We start from the raw sequence: 13,347 nt of genomic DNA, 5'->3' as shown, positions 1-13,347 counted from the left end.
CCTCCCATCCTTCTCCCCCCTTCTCTCTTCCCATCTCTCTCCTCCCATCCTTCTCCCCCTTCTCTCTTCCCATCTCTCTCCTCCCATCCTTCTCCCCCTTCTCTCTTCCCATCTCTCTCCTCCCATCCTTCTCCCCCCTTCTCTCTTCCCATCTCTCTCCTCCCATCCTTCTCCCCCTTCTCTCTTCCCATCTCTCTCCTCCCATCCTTCTCCCCTCCCCATCTCTCTCTCCCATCCTTCTCCCTTCCTCATCTCTCTCCTCCCATCCTTCTCCCCCCTTCTCTCTTCCCATCTCTCTCCTCCCATCCTTCTCCCCCTTCTCTCTTCCCATCTCTCTCCTCCCATCCTTCTCCCACCCTTCTCTCAAATTCAAATTCAAGCTGCTTTATTGGCATGAAAAACATTGCGTCAATATTGCCAAAGCAACAACGTATACAATATACATTGTAATACAATCTCTCTGTCTCAATTCAATTACATTTAAGGGATTTCTCTCTCTCTCGCTCTCTCTCTCTCCATATCATTCTCTCTCTCCCTACCGTTCTCTCTCTCTCTCTACCATTCTCTCTCTCTCTCTCTCTCTCTCTCTCTCTCTCTCTCTCTCTCTCTCTCTCTCTCTCTCTCTCTCTCTCTCTCTCTCTCCCCCTACCGTTCTCTCTCTCTCTCCCCAGCTCTCTCTTCATCTCTCTCTCTCTCACACACATAATTACATTATTTCAAAATGTCCCCTCCTCCCCCTCTAGGTATTGGAGGTGGTTCGGTCCAACTATGACACGTTGACCCTGAAGCTGCAGGATGGTCTGGACCAGTTTGAGAGATACTCTGAACAACCCAAGGAGGCTGCCTTCTTTAAAGAACTGGTGAGAGGGAACAGTGTAAACACACACAGTCAGTACATGGGACGTGATAAATGCTTGTATTGGTAAAATTAGTGTCTCATTCGTAGTCCTGCACAATTAGTTGAATTCACATCAAATCACAATATTAATATGAGCAATATTCCCTATTGCACGCAATATTTTGAAACGCCACTAAGCCGCGTGTAACGTCCGTTTTTGTAGTTTGCTCTGTTTGTCGTCTCCCTGACCTCTTGTGACTGCTTCCCACACACCAAGCCCCACCCCCTGTCAATCAAGCAGCGCAGTTCCTCCTCCTCGCTGTTAGTCACTAGAAGTTTGCATGCTGTTCTGTTAGGTCAAATCCAGTCATCAGATTATTCCAAACAAGAACGATGCTGCTTTCCACTTTTTTCTTAATTATAATCATTCTATTTCTATGATTCCAACCATTCACCCAAGTGTTTTGATCTATATTGCACATCAAATCACAATCGCTATATGTAGTTTTAAAAAACGCAATTAGATTTTTTGCCCATATCGTGCAGCCCTACTCACTCACTCTATATCATCTCTCTCTCTCTCTCTCTCTCTCTCTCTCTCCTCGCTCCGCCTCCCTCCCTCTCCCTCTCTCTCTCTCTCTCTCTCTCTCTCTCTCTCTCCGCCTCCCCCCCTCTCTCTCTCTCTCTCTCGCCTCCTCTCTCTCTCTCTCTCTCTCTCTCTCTCTCTCTCTCTCTCTCTCTCTCTCTCTCTCTCTCTCTCTCTCTCTCTCTCTCTCTCTCTCTCTCTCTCTCCGCCTCCCTCCCTCTCCCCTCTCTCTCTCTCTCTCTCTCTCTCTCTCTCTCTCTCGCTCTCTAGGTGCGCTCCATCAGTCTGAATGTGAGGAAGAATGTGTCTCTGAACACACTGAGTCAGGACCTCCTGCTCAAAGAGTTCTCCACCATCTCCTGAGAGACACATCTCACAGCCCTCACACCCCTGCCTCGATCTGACTACACACACACACTCCTCCCTCCTCACCAATCCACACACAGCCCTCTCAAAGAGTTCTCCACCATCTCCTGAGAGACACATCTCACAGCCCTCACACCCCTGCCTCGATCTGACTACACACACACACTCCTCCCTCCTCACCAATCCACACACAGCCCTCTCAAAGAGTTCTCCACCATCTCCTGAGAGACACATCTCACAGCCCTCACACCCCTGCCTCGATCTGACTACACACACACACACACTCCTCCCTCCTCACCAATCCACACACAGCCCTCTCAAAGAGTTCTCCACCATCTCCTGAGAGACACATCTCACAGCCCTCACACCCCTGCCTCGATCTGACTACACACACACACACACTCCTCCCTCCTCACCAATCCACACACAGCCCTCTCAAAGAGTTCTCCACCATCTCCTGACAGGGAGGGGTGCACACATACCTCTCTCCCACCTGCCCCACACACCTTTCCCCCACTGCCTCACCTCTCTCTCTCCCCCACCTGCACCACACACCTCTCCCCCATAGCCTCACCTCTCTCTCTCCCCCACCTGCACCACACACCTCTCCCCCACTGCCTCACCTCTCTCTCCCACCTGCCCTACACACCTCTCCTCTCCCCCCACAGCCTCACCTCTCTCTCCCACCTGCCCTACACACCTCTCCCCCACAGCCTCACCTCTCTCTCCCACCTGCCCTACACACCTCTCCCCCACTGCCTCACCTCTCTCTCCCCCACCTGCACCTACACACACCCTTTCTTCCATCTCGCTTCCACACACACATCACCAGGGATGATTCATCCAATGGACCTCTACCCCCTCAAGAGGTTCTTTCTGCCCCCCCCCCCCCCCCCCCCGGTTTGACGAAATTATGCCAACTCCTCCAGAGACTGACGGACACACCGGTCGACTACTCCCCACCACACACCATACTACTCTGGGGTAGATCTGGCTGACTGGTGGGGGTTGTCTGGAGGTCTATACTTGAGTGGTTTCTGTCTGAAGAGATGAGTGTGTGTGTGAATGCTCATACTATTCTGTGTTTGTGTGGGTGTTTGTATATTGGCAGGACTGTTGCCAGACTGATCCATGCAAATATCCAATCTCCTTCCCAAATTGCACCCTATTCCCTATATAGTGTACTACGTTTGGTAGTGCACTATAACTTTTGGTAGTGCACTAGATAGGGAATAGGGTGCCATTTTGGGATGCACTCATTGTAACATTGTAACTAACTTCTGTTGTCAAACTGATCATTGGATTGAATGGATGATTTTTCTTCTTTTGTTTTTGTTGTTGAAAAAACGTTTAGTTCTAAAATGTACATTTGGTTTGTTTTCTCTGTTGGTTCGCCTTCCGTTACTAGGCAACCGATCCTAACGATGTCATTGGACATGAACAAATGATCCGAGACAACCTTTTCTGAGTTTGATAAATCGGACATGGAATTGATTTTTCGCTCTGATTCAGAAAGAAGAAGAAACAGACAAAAACAATGAATCCAAAGTGTTTCCTGGTGACTGAATGTTTATGTGGGAGCTGAAACCTTTTTACTTTCTTCATGTTTTCAATATATCCTATTTCTCTCTCTTTATATCCTGAGAATACATTTACACTAGCCTCGTACGACTGTCCTGATATCACAAGCTTACAATCTGTTTTGCTACACGGATGAAGTGAAGTGAGACCAAATGAGAGCTCAGCGGTCAGGATGGTCGTACGAGGCTACATTCACACAGCCGATAAGGACAGTATGGCAGCCATTTTGAGAAGTGGCTACATACGTAGGCTACGTTTACAAGCTAGCTGTATTCTCAACAGTGGTGACGTCCAGCATTAACAACTCATGGAGCCGGGGTGAAGTTTTCCCTAAATGCTGATCCTGGGTCAGTTGAGCATTTTCCCAACTAATGATTAAGGTTAGGATTGGGGGAGGGGAAGCTGATCCTAGATCTGTACCTAGGGGAAACTTCACCCCGGCGCTAGTTGTTCTATAAGGTCACAAAAACTGTTTTCGGGTAACGTTGCACAACATTTGTGATCTTGAACAAAGTCCTGCACAAGAGATATCTCTGAGGACCCTAGTATTGAAGATTGATACAAAAATAAATATGCAACTCTCTCTTTTTCTCTCTCTTTATTTGAATGTAGGATTCTCTCTCTTTTCCTCTCTAACTCCTGTAGCTAGTAGTGTTATTTGTCTGTTTGTCTTTTAAAATAAAAGTTGGTTTCCTGCTACTCACTTCCTATGGTGTCACTGCTTTCTTAAGGACAAGACAGACCGCTCCGACCAATGCTAAAAATAACCTCTGACCGCAGAACATTGGCCGTTTTATTTTCTGTTAATTTCCCGACAATTTTACGTGTGAAATCGTCACTGTTCGTCGACACCCAGCAGGTGATCTGCTGCGCAAGGCCGACGTTCCTTATAATGTCTTGTCTATTATGACAGACAAAATGGGATTGACAAAAATGTTGAGGTTTATTTAATGAAGCCTAAATTAGCATTACTATTAAGTGTTCTGGTTTATATGTGGAGACCTTCGCCTGTCACCTTTAATATGACTTGATATGATACTCAGTCACAGAGAGAAGTTGATCATACCAGCACAATTCTAACCTTGGGAAGTCCATTCCTAGTCTAAAACCATCTACAGTGGGGAAAAAAAGTATTTAGTCAGCCACCAATTGTGCAAGTTCTCCCACTTAAAAAGATGAGAGAGGCCTGTAATTTTCATCATAGGTACACGTCAACTATGACAGACAAATTGAGAGAAAAAAATTCCAGAAAATCACATTGTAGGATTTTTAATGAATTTATTTGCAAATTATGGTGGAAAATAAGTATTTGGTCACCTACAAACAAGCAAGATTTCTGGCTCTCACAGACCTGTAACTTCTTCTTTAAGAGGCTCCTCTGTCCTCCACTCGTTACCTGTATTAATGGCACCTGTTTGAACTTGTTATCAGTATAAAAGACACCTGTCCACAACCTCAAACAGTCACACTCCAAACTCCACTATGGCCAAGACCAAAGAGCTGTCAAAGGACACCAGAAACAAAATTGTAGACCTGCACCAGGCTGGGAAGACTGAATCTGCAATTGGTAAGCAGCTTGGTTTGAAGAAGTCAACTGTGGGAGCAATTATTAGGAAATGGAAGACATACAAGACCACTGATAATCTCCCTCGATCTGGGGCTCCACGCAAGATCTCACCCCGTGGGGTCAAAATGATCACAAGAACGGTGAGCAAAAATCCCAGAACCACACGGGGGGACCTAGTGAATGACCTACAGAGAGCTGGGACCAAAGTAACAAAGCCTACCATCAGTAACACACTACGCCGCCAGGGACTCAAATCCTGCAGTGCCAGACGTGTCCCCCTGCTGAAGCCAGTACATGTCCAGGCCCGTCTGAAGTTTGCTAGAGTGCATTTGGATGATCCAGAAGAGGATTGGGAGAATGTCATATGGTCAGATGAAACCAAAATATAACTTTTTGGTAAAAACTCAACTCGTCGTGTTTGGAGGACAAAGAATGCTGAGTTGCATCCAAAGAACACCATACCTACTGTGAAGCATGGGGGTGGAAACATCATGCTTTGGGGCTGTTTTTCTGCAAAGGGACCAGGACGACTGATCCGTGTAAAGGAAAGAATGAATGGGGCCATGTATCGTGAGATTTTGAGTGAAAACCTTCCATCAGCAAGGGCATTGAAGATGAAACGTGGCTGGGTCTTTCAGCATGACAATGATCCCAAACACACCGCCCGGGCAACGAAGGAGTGGCTTCGTAAGAAGCATTTCAAGGTCCTGGAGTGGCCTAGCCAGTCTCCAGATCTCAACCCCATAGAAAATCTTTGTAGGGAGTTGAAAGTCCGTGTTGCCCAGCGACAGCCCCAAAACATCACTGCTCTAGAGGAGATCTGCATGGAGGAATGGGCCAAAATACCAGCAACAGTGTGTGAAAACCTTGTGAAGACTTACAGAAAACGTTTGACCTGTGTCATTGCCAACAAAGGGTATATAACAAAGTATTGAGAAACTTTTGTTATTGACCAAATACTTATTTTCCACCATAATTTGCAAATACATTCATTAAAAATCCTACAATGTGATTTTCTGGATTTTATATTTCTCATTTTGTCTGTCATAGTTGACGTGTACCTATGATGAAAATTACAGGCCTCTCTCATCTTTTTAAGTGGGAGAACTTGCACAATTGGTGGCTGACTAAATACTTTTCCCCCCACTGTATTTGTCCATCAAGACATGGTGTGATGACATTTTCTCATCCCTACAAACGTTGTATCTACTACTCGTGTTGCCAAGTATGAAGGAAATATATCCCCCTTTTGTGACATGGCAGTTTTAGGGTTGACGTACGGTATGTGTCTGTCTGTAGAGTAGTGGGGAGAGAGAGGGAGAGACGTCTATGGGATGGGGCAAACACTTCTTTCTGGGTGGAATATTTTACACGTTCTCACTGAAAAAAGTACAACTTCCTTTGCGATTGTGTGTTACCTTTCCTCTCTCTTTTGTACGTGGACCAGCTCTTAGATTTATGAGTCGTTGCAATTCGGCCCCTGGAGCAATTAGGGTTTTATAGGAGATGGAGAATTGTGTGTGTGTGTGTGAATGAATCGTGTCGTGTGTGTGTGTGAGTGAATCGTGTCCGGTGTGTGTGTGGGAGGTAGGAGACTTTTGCTAGAGTCATTTTTTGTAGTTGAGACACAGAACAAAGCCCTCCTCCACCCCTACACAGTCTAGCCACTGTGATCCCTCTCATAAATACTATAGAGACTCTCACTTAATACATTTAGTTGATGTTTAGCTTATTGGGTATTCAACACCACATGTCATGAAAATACATTGTTACTAAAACATTTATATCCAAATTAATGATATATATATATTTTTTTTAATGTATGCTTTTATTAATGTCCTAGATTACATCCCAAATGGCAGGCACGTAGTGCACCCTATTCCCTACGTAGTGCACCCTGTTCCCTACGTAGTGCACCCTATTCTGAACAACAGGGTTCTTCAATTCCGGTCCTGGAGGGCCGAAACACCTCTGTTTTTCATCCCCTCCTTCTAATCAGGGGCTAATTCAGACCTGGGACACCAGGTGAGTGCAATTAACTACCAGGTAGAAATAAAAAACAGAAGTGTTTCGGCCCTCCAGGACCGGAATTGAAGAACCCTGCCCCACGTAGTGCACCCTATTCCCTACGTAGTGCACCCTGTTCCCTACGTAGTGCACCCTGTTCCCTACGTAGTGCACCCTATTCCCTACGTAGTGCACCCTATTCCCTACGTAGTGCATCCAATTCCCTACGTAGTGCACCCTGTTCCCTACGTAGTGCACCCTGTTCCCTACGTAGTGCACCCTGTTCCCTACGTAGTGCACCCTGTTCCCTACGTAGTGCACCCTATTCCCTACGTAGTGCACCCTATTCCCTACGTAGTGCACCCTATTCCCTACGTAGTGCACCCTATTCCCTACGTAGTGCACCCTGTTCCCTACGTAGTGCACCCTATTCCCTACGTAGTGCACCCTATTCCCTACGTAGTGCCCTGTTCCTACGTAGTGCACCCTGTTCCCTACGTAGTGCACCCTGTTCCCTCTACGTAGTGCACCCTGTTCCCTACGTAGTGCACCCTATTCCCTACGTAGTGCACCCTATTCCTACGTAGTGCACCCTATTCCCTACGTAGTGCACCCTATTCCCTACGTAGTGCACCCTATTCCCTACGTAGTGCACCCTATTCCCTACGTAGTGCACCCTATTCCCTACGTAGTGCACCCTATTCCCTACGTAGTGCACCCTATTCCCTACGTAGTGCACCCTATTCCCTACGTAGTGCACCCTGTTCCCTACGTAGTGCACCCTATTCCCTACGTAGTGCACCCTATTCCCTACGTAGTGCACCCTATTCCCTACGTAGTGCACCCTATTCCCTAGTTTAAACCAACGCCCGACCCCCTAGTGTGGTGACTCCCTGTGGACCCTGTGGTGGTTTTCATGTTATATTTACTCTATAAATTGACATTGAGAGTTAAAGCCTCTTAACAATGGTCTCTGGAAAATATGCTGCTTGCTAGATTAGTCTCTTTCTGCCTCTCTCTCTCTTTCTCCCTCTCTCTTGCTCTCTTTCCTCCGTTTACCCTTCTGTTTCTCTCTCTCATGCCTCTCTCCTCTTCTCTCTCTCTCCTTCAATCTCTTTCCCTCCCGCCGTCCTTCCCACGGTGAAAGTAATTAGTTGTTACACTGATATACTTTGTCCTCTAGCACTTTTCCTGATGATGTTACACACACACACACACGCACACACACACAACAGCTTTGCAAACAAACCTGTTCAGTTTGTATAACCGCAAAGGACAAAAACTTTTTCTAAACCCAAAATTGAATCTCTACGGCAAAAAATATGTATTTCTCTCTCTCTCTCTCGCTCAATCCCCCCTCGCTCTCTCTTTCTCTCTCTCCCTTTCTCTCTTTCTCAATCTTTCATTCTCCCCCCACATTCTTTCTTTCTTTCTTTATTTTCTTCTCTCTCTCTCTCTCTCTAATTGTGGTATTAAACATGATCTGAATGAGTCAGTTTAATCATGTATATTCCCGAACACACCAGACTACAGTACATGCTAGTGATCTGCCCTCTAGTCAGGAGGTCAGACTATAGTACATGCTAGTGATCTGCCCTTTAGTCAGGAGGTCAGACTATAGTACATGCTAGTGATCTGCCCCTATACACAGAAAGAATAAACTGTAGTACACGCATGACTGTAAGTCTGCCCTTTGGATCACTAAAATGCGTCTGCCTCTAGTAATGGCATATTATTATTTACTCTTAGTCAGAGTCAGACTATAGTACATGCTAGTGATCTGCCCTCTAGTCAGGAGGTCATAGCTGTCAGTCTTCATCTCTATACTTCTCTACATGTAACCATGACTGCGTCCCAAATGGTGCCCTACCCTGGTCAAAAGTAGTGCTCTAGATAGGGAATAGGGTGCCATTTGGGACCGTGTGTGTGTCTTAACACGCACCGTTCGTTATATGGTGATAGTACCGCCTAGAGGACCACACTCAGACACTTGAAAACACACAACACTTGGTGCTGGAGAGGAGGGAGGTGTCAGGCAAAAAGAGAGCGAGTGAATGGAAGAAGTGGCAGATGAAGGTTGTAACGATGGAGGGAGGGTGACAGAGGGAGAAGAGGAGTGACCTCAAGGGGTTTCAGGGATGGAGAGAGTGTGAAAGAGAGAGAGAGAGGGGGATGGAGGGAGAGTGACAGAGGGAGAAGAGGAGTGGTTTCAGGGATGGAGAGAGTAAAAGAGAGATGGATGGAGGGAATGAGGGATGAGAGAAGTGTTGTGAATAGCAGGGAGGGAGAGTTAAATGAATCAGGGGTAATGAGCCTTTATCAGTGGCCCTGGGTTAGAGAAGAAAGAGAGAGGGAGAGAGAGAAAGATAGAGAGAGGAGAGGGGGAGGAAATGATGAGGTCAATGTGTCTGAACTCGTCAAATACTGAGAAAGAGGATATCTTCATGTTCATTTAATGTGTGTTTCTGATGCAGGACCAATCTCTGTAGTTCTGACCTGGCTTAGCCCTAGCTTAATGGAGGCAGTCCATTTCCTCAGTTGCAAATACTTGGACACAGAAGAGTGGAAAAGAGAGGGATGAAGAGTGGAGATGGAGAGAGAGCGGGAGGACGAGAGAGAGGGAAGCAGAGAACAGGAGGATGAGAGAGAGGGAAGCAGAGAGCGGGAGGACGAGAGAGAGGGAAGCAGAGAGCGGGAGGACGAGAGAGAGGGAAGCAGAAAGCGGGAGGATGAGAGAGAGGGAAGCAGAGAGCGGGAGGAGGAGAGAGAGGGAAGCAGAAAGCGGGAGGACGAGAGAGAGGGAAGCAGAAAGCGGGAGGATGAGAGAGAGGGAAGCAGAGAGCGGGAGGATGAGAGAGAGGGAAGCAGAAAGCGGGAGGACGAGAGAGAGGGAAGCAGAGAGGAAGTGATGAAGAGAGGGATAGTGAAGGGAGTAAAGAGAGAGAGAGAGGACAAAGAGAGAGGTGAAGAGGGGGAGAGAGGACAGAGAGAGAGGTGAAGAGAGAGAGAGGACAGAGAGAGGTGAAGAGAGGACAGAGAGAGAGGTGAAGAGGGGGAGAGAGAGGTGAAGAGAGAGAGAGAGAGGACAGAGAGAGGTGAAGAGAGAGAGAGAGAGGACAGAGAGAGAGGTGAAGAGAGGACAGAGAGAGAGTTGAAGAAGGGGAGAGATAGGTGAAGAGAGAGAGAGGTGAAGAGAGAGAGAGAGAGGACAGAGAGAGAGGTGAAGAGGGGGAGAGAGAGGTGAAGAGAGAGAGGGAAGAAGAGGATAGAGGGAGTGGACAGAGAGATACTTCCGCTCTTAGTGTACTGAGCAGAGAGAGTGTGTGCGTGTGTGCGCGCGTGTGTGCATGTGTGTGTGTGTGTGTGTACGTGTGTGTGTGTGTACGCAAGTACACACGTGTGTGTGTACATACGCGTGTGTGTGTGTGCGCATGAGTGTTTTGTGTGTGAGAGAGAAAGAAAGAGAGAACAGTTCATTCCATACAGTGGCTGACTGGTTTTTTCCAATAACCCTAATGGTGTGTGTGTGTGTGACTCCCAATCCCCATGTTGTCAAGTATCATGAGTCTCTCCAGGCCCATCTAGCCTGGAGATCACAGCACCTCCAAGGCCTCCAGCATCCAGGGGGAAGGTGTGGAAATGACCCCAGTCAGGAGATTAGATATGGGTGGAGGAGAGCACAGCAGACCTCTGGTTCTCCTTCACTATCGCCTTAGGGCCTAGTCCATCTCTCTCGTGACAGCTAGTTCTCAAGAGTTGGCTCCTGAGAACACTCTCACACCTATAGCCTCTCTCTCTCTCTCGCTGTCTCTCACTTTCTCTCTCTCTCTCTCTCTCAATCTCTCTCTATCTCATCTCCCTCTCTCTCTCTCTCTCTCTCTGCTCTCACCTCTCTCTCTCTCTCTCTCTCTCTCTCTCTCTCTCTCTCTCTCTCTCTCTCTTCTTACTTGCTCTCCTCTTTCTCTCAGCGACAGCTCTTTCAACCATCTCTCACTGCTCTCTCTCTCTTTCTCTCCTCTCTCCTCTCTCTCTCTCACTTTCTCTCTCTCTCTCACTTTCTCTCGATTGATGGCACAATCTTTGTGTATCTCAGATCTCCCTCTTTCTCTATTTCTCTCCCTCTGTTGTCACCATCTTACTATATGCTCCTCTCTCTCTCTCTCTCTCTCTCTCTCTCTCTCTCTTCTTATTCTCTTTCTCAGAATAGCTGTCACCATCTCTGCCTCTCTTTATCTCTCTCTCTCTCTCTCTCTCTCTCTGTCTTATATGCTGTCTCTTTCTATGTCCCAATATGTCTCTCTCTCCTTTCCACCCTTCTCTCTCTCTCTCTCTCTCTCTCTCTCTCTGTTTTTCCAATATCCACCTCTCTTCACACCCTCTACACCACTCCATCTATCTCTCTTTCTTAGACATGTCCATCCTCCTCTCTTCTCTCATTCCCTCCCAGTCATTCCTAATGCACCTCAGGCTAAGTGATGAGAGACTATATAGAGTCAATTGCCATTTAGTGATGGGATGTGCGTTATCTAAAGTAATGATCTAGGATCAGATTATCCTCCATCCTTAACCAATAGGGGTGGTGAATATAAAACTGACCTTAGATCAGTGTCTTAGGATGTAACTTCTTCCTACTCTAAGTTATGACAGTGTTATTACTAGGACTGCATCTCAAATGGCACCCTATTCCCTATGTAGTGCACTACTTTAGACCAGGGTCCAATAAAAAGCAGATGCACTACACATGGAATAGGGTGCCATTTGCGATGCAGGCTAGACCTAAAGCCCTGGCTCTCTTCCATACACACCTCTACACAGATAATCTCTCCTTTCCTTACTGGCTAATAGAGCCTGTCTGACTGACCAATGGGAGTCCCATTAGTTTGCCAGTTTGGGGAATAGAAGATAACAGCCTGGACTTTAACACAGAAACACCTTCCTGCTAAAGGAGAAAGACTTGACAGTGTAATATATACACTGAGTATTGTTGTGGAAAATAACCACTATACTATATTACAAATAAGGTCTTACATTTACATTTACATAATTTAGCAGACGCTCTTATCCAGAGCGACTTACAAATTGGTGCATTCAACTTATGATAGCAAGTGGGACAACCACTTTTTTTCTTCTTTTTTTTATGGGGGGGTGGGGGAGTTTTTGTTGCATCAAGATGACTTTATTAGAGTTTCAACAAAGCCGATACCAGTCTGCAGAATGGCACACCCCCTTACGGTCTCCCTCCATCTTATATAGTCCTCTTCAGTTTTCCCGCTTTTTTATTGCTCCGCCCACTTCCTTTGTCTCTGAGAGCGGCTAAACTCGACTTTCATTCAGTTCAGAGTACTACAATCAATCAATCCTTATCTTGCAAAAACACTCATGTTTAGTTTAAACTCTGTTCAACCCTGGCTCTTTTCACTGTGTTTGAAGACAGAAACAAAAGGCCCAAGCCAGTTTCAGTCTTTGATATGATAAGACAACCATGGATCTAAGTAAGAGCAAGCAATCTGACCCTAGGTCAGATTCCCTCTTTACCACCACACACACAGTGAAATGACCCAATTACATTCCTGGCCCACTAACAAAGAATTCTAACTCTGTGTTCGTGATTAACCCAGTTTTATCTGATAATCCATTAAAAAATACACATCAGTATAGACTGACCAGGTGAACCCAGGTGAAAGCTATGATCCCTTATTGATGTCACCTGTTAAATCCACTTCAATCAGTGTAGATGAAAGAGGAGGAGACAGGTTAAAGAAGGGTTTTTAAAGCCTAGAGACAATTGAGTCATGGATTGTGTATGTGTGCCATTCAGAGGGTGGAACCCAAAGGGTGTGTAAACGTGTGTTGTGTGCTGCTTCTGTATCCCCGTACCACCCAGACTAATGCTGTGTATTACACACACACACACACACACACACACACACACACACACACACACACACTGTACAGTGACAGCGCATTATCAGATGAGTATTTATGCAGAGACCCATAGTGCATTACTCTCGTCAAAAGTAGTGCACTATATAGGGAATATGGGTACCATTTGTGACGCTGCCAATATGACTATATCAGATACACTACATTACCAAAAGTATGTGGACACTTGCTCGTCGAACATCTCATTCCAAAATCATGGGCGTTAATATGGAGTTGGTCCCCCCCCCTTTGCTGCTGTAACAGCCTCCACTCTTCTGGGAAGGCTTTCCACTAGATGTTGGAACGTTGTTGCGGGGACTTGCTTCCATTCACCCACAAGAGCATTAGTGAGGTTGAGCACTGATGTTGGGCGATTAGGCCTGGCTCGCAGTCGGCATTCCAATTCATCCTAAAGGTGTTCGATGGGGTTGAGGTCAGGGTTCTGTGCAGGCCAGTCAAGTTCTTCCACACCGATCTCGA

At 46.5% G+C, this 13,347-nt stretch overlaps 1 protein-coding gene across 3 annotated transcripts in view; it reads left to right on the top strand.

Annotated features, from left to right (window-relative positions):
* Nucleotides 1-2,362, top strand: part of armh3 (armadillo like helical domain containing 3) — a 29,493-nt gene extending 27,131 nt beyond the window's left edge. For all 3 annotated transcript variants that reach the window (XM_045205270.1, XM_045205269.1, XM_045205268.1), the window contains 2 exons: nt 744-860; nt 1,695-2,362. In XM_045205270.1, coding sequence (XP_045061205.1) covers nt 744-860; nt 1,695-1,787 — 210 coding nt within the window. In that variant the 3' untranslated portion in view covers nt 1,788-2,362. The remainder of the gene's footprint in view (nt 1-743; nt 861-1,694) is intronic.
* The last annotated feature ends 10,985 nt before the right edge of the window (nt 2,363-13,347 follow it).

The sequence above is a fragment of the Coregonus clupeaformis genome, chromosome 20 (genome assembly GCF_020615455.1).
Source record: "Coregonus clupeaformis isolate EN_2021a chromosome 20, ASM2061545v1, whole genome shotgun sequence".
NCBI classification, from domain to species: Eukaryota; Metazoa; Chordata; class Actinopteri; order Salmoniformes; family Salmonidae; genus Coregonus; species Coregonus clupeaformis.
This window is presented reverse-complemented; position numbering and strand designations above follow the sequence as displayed.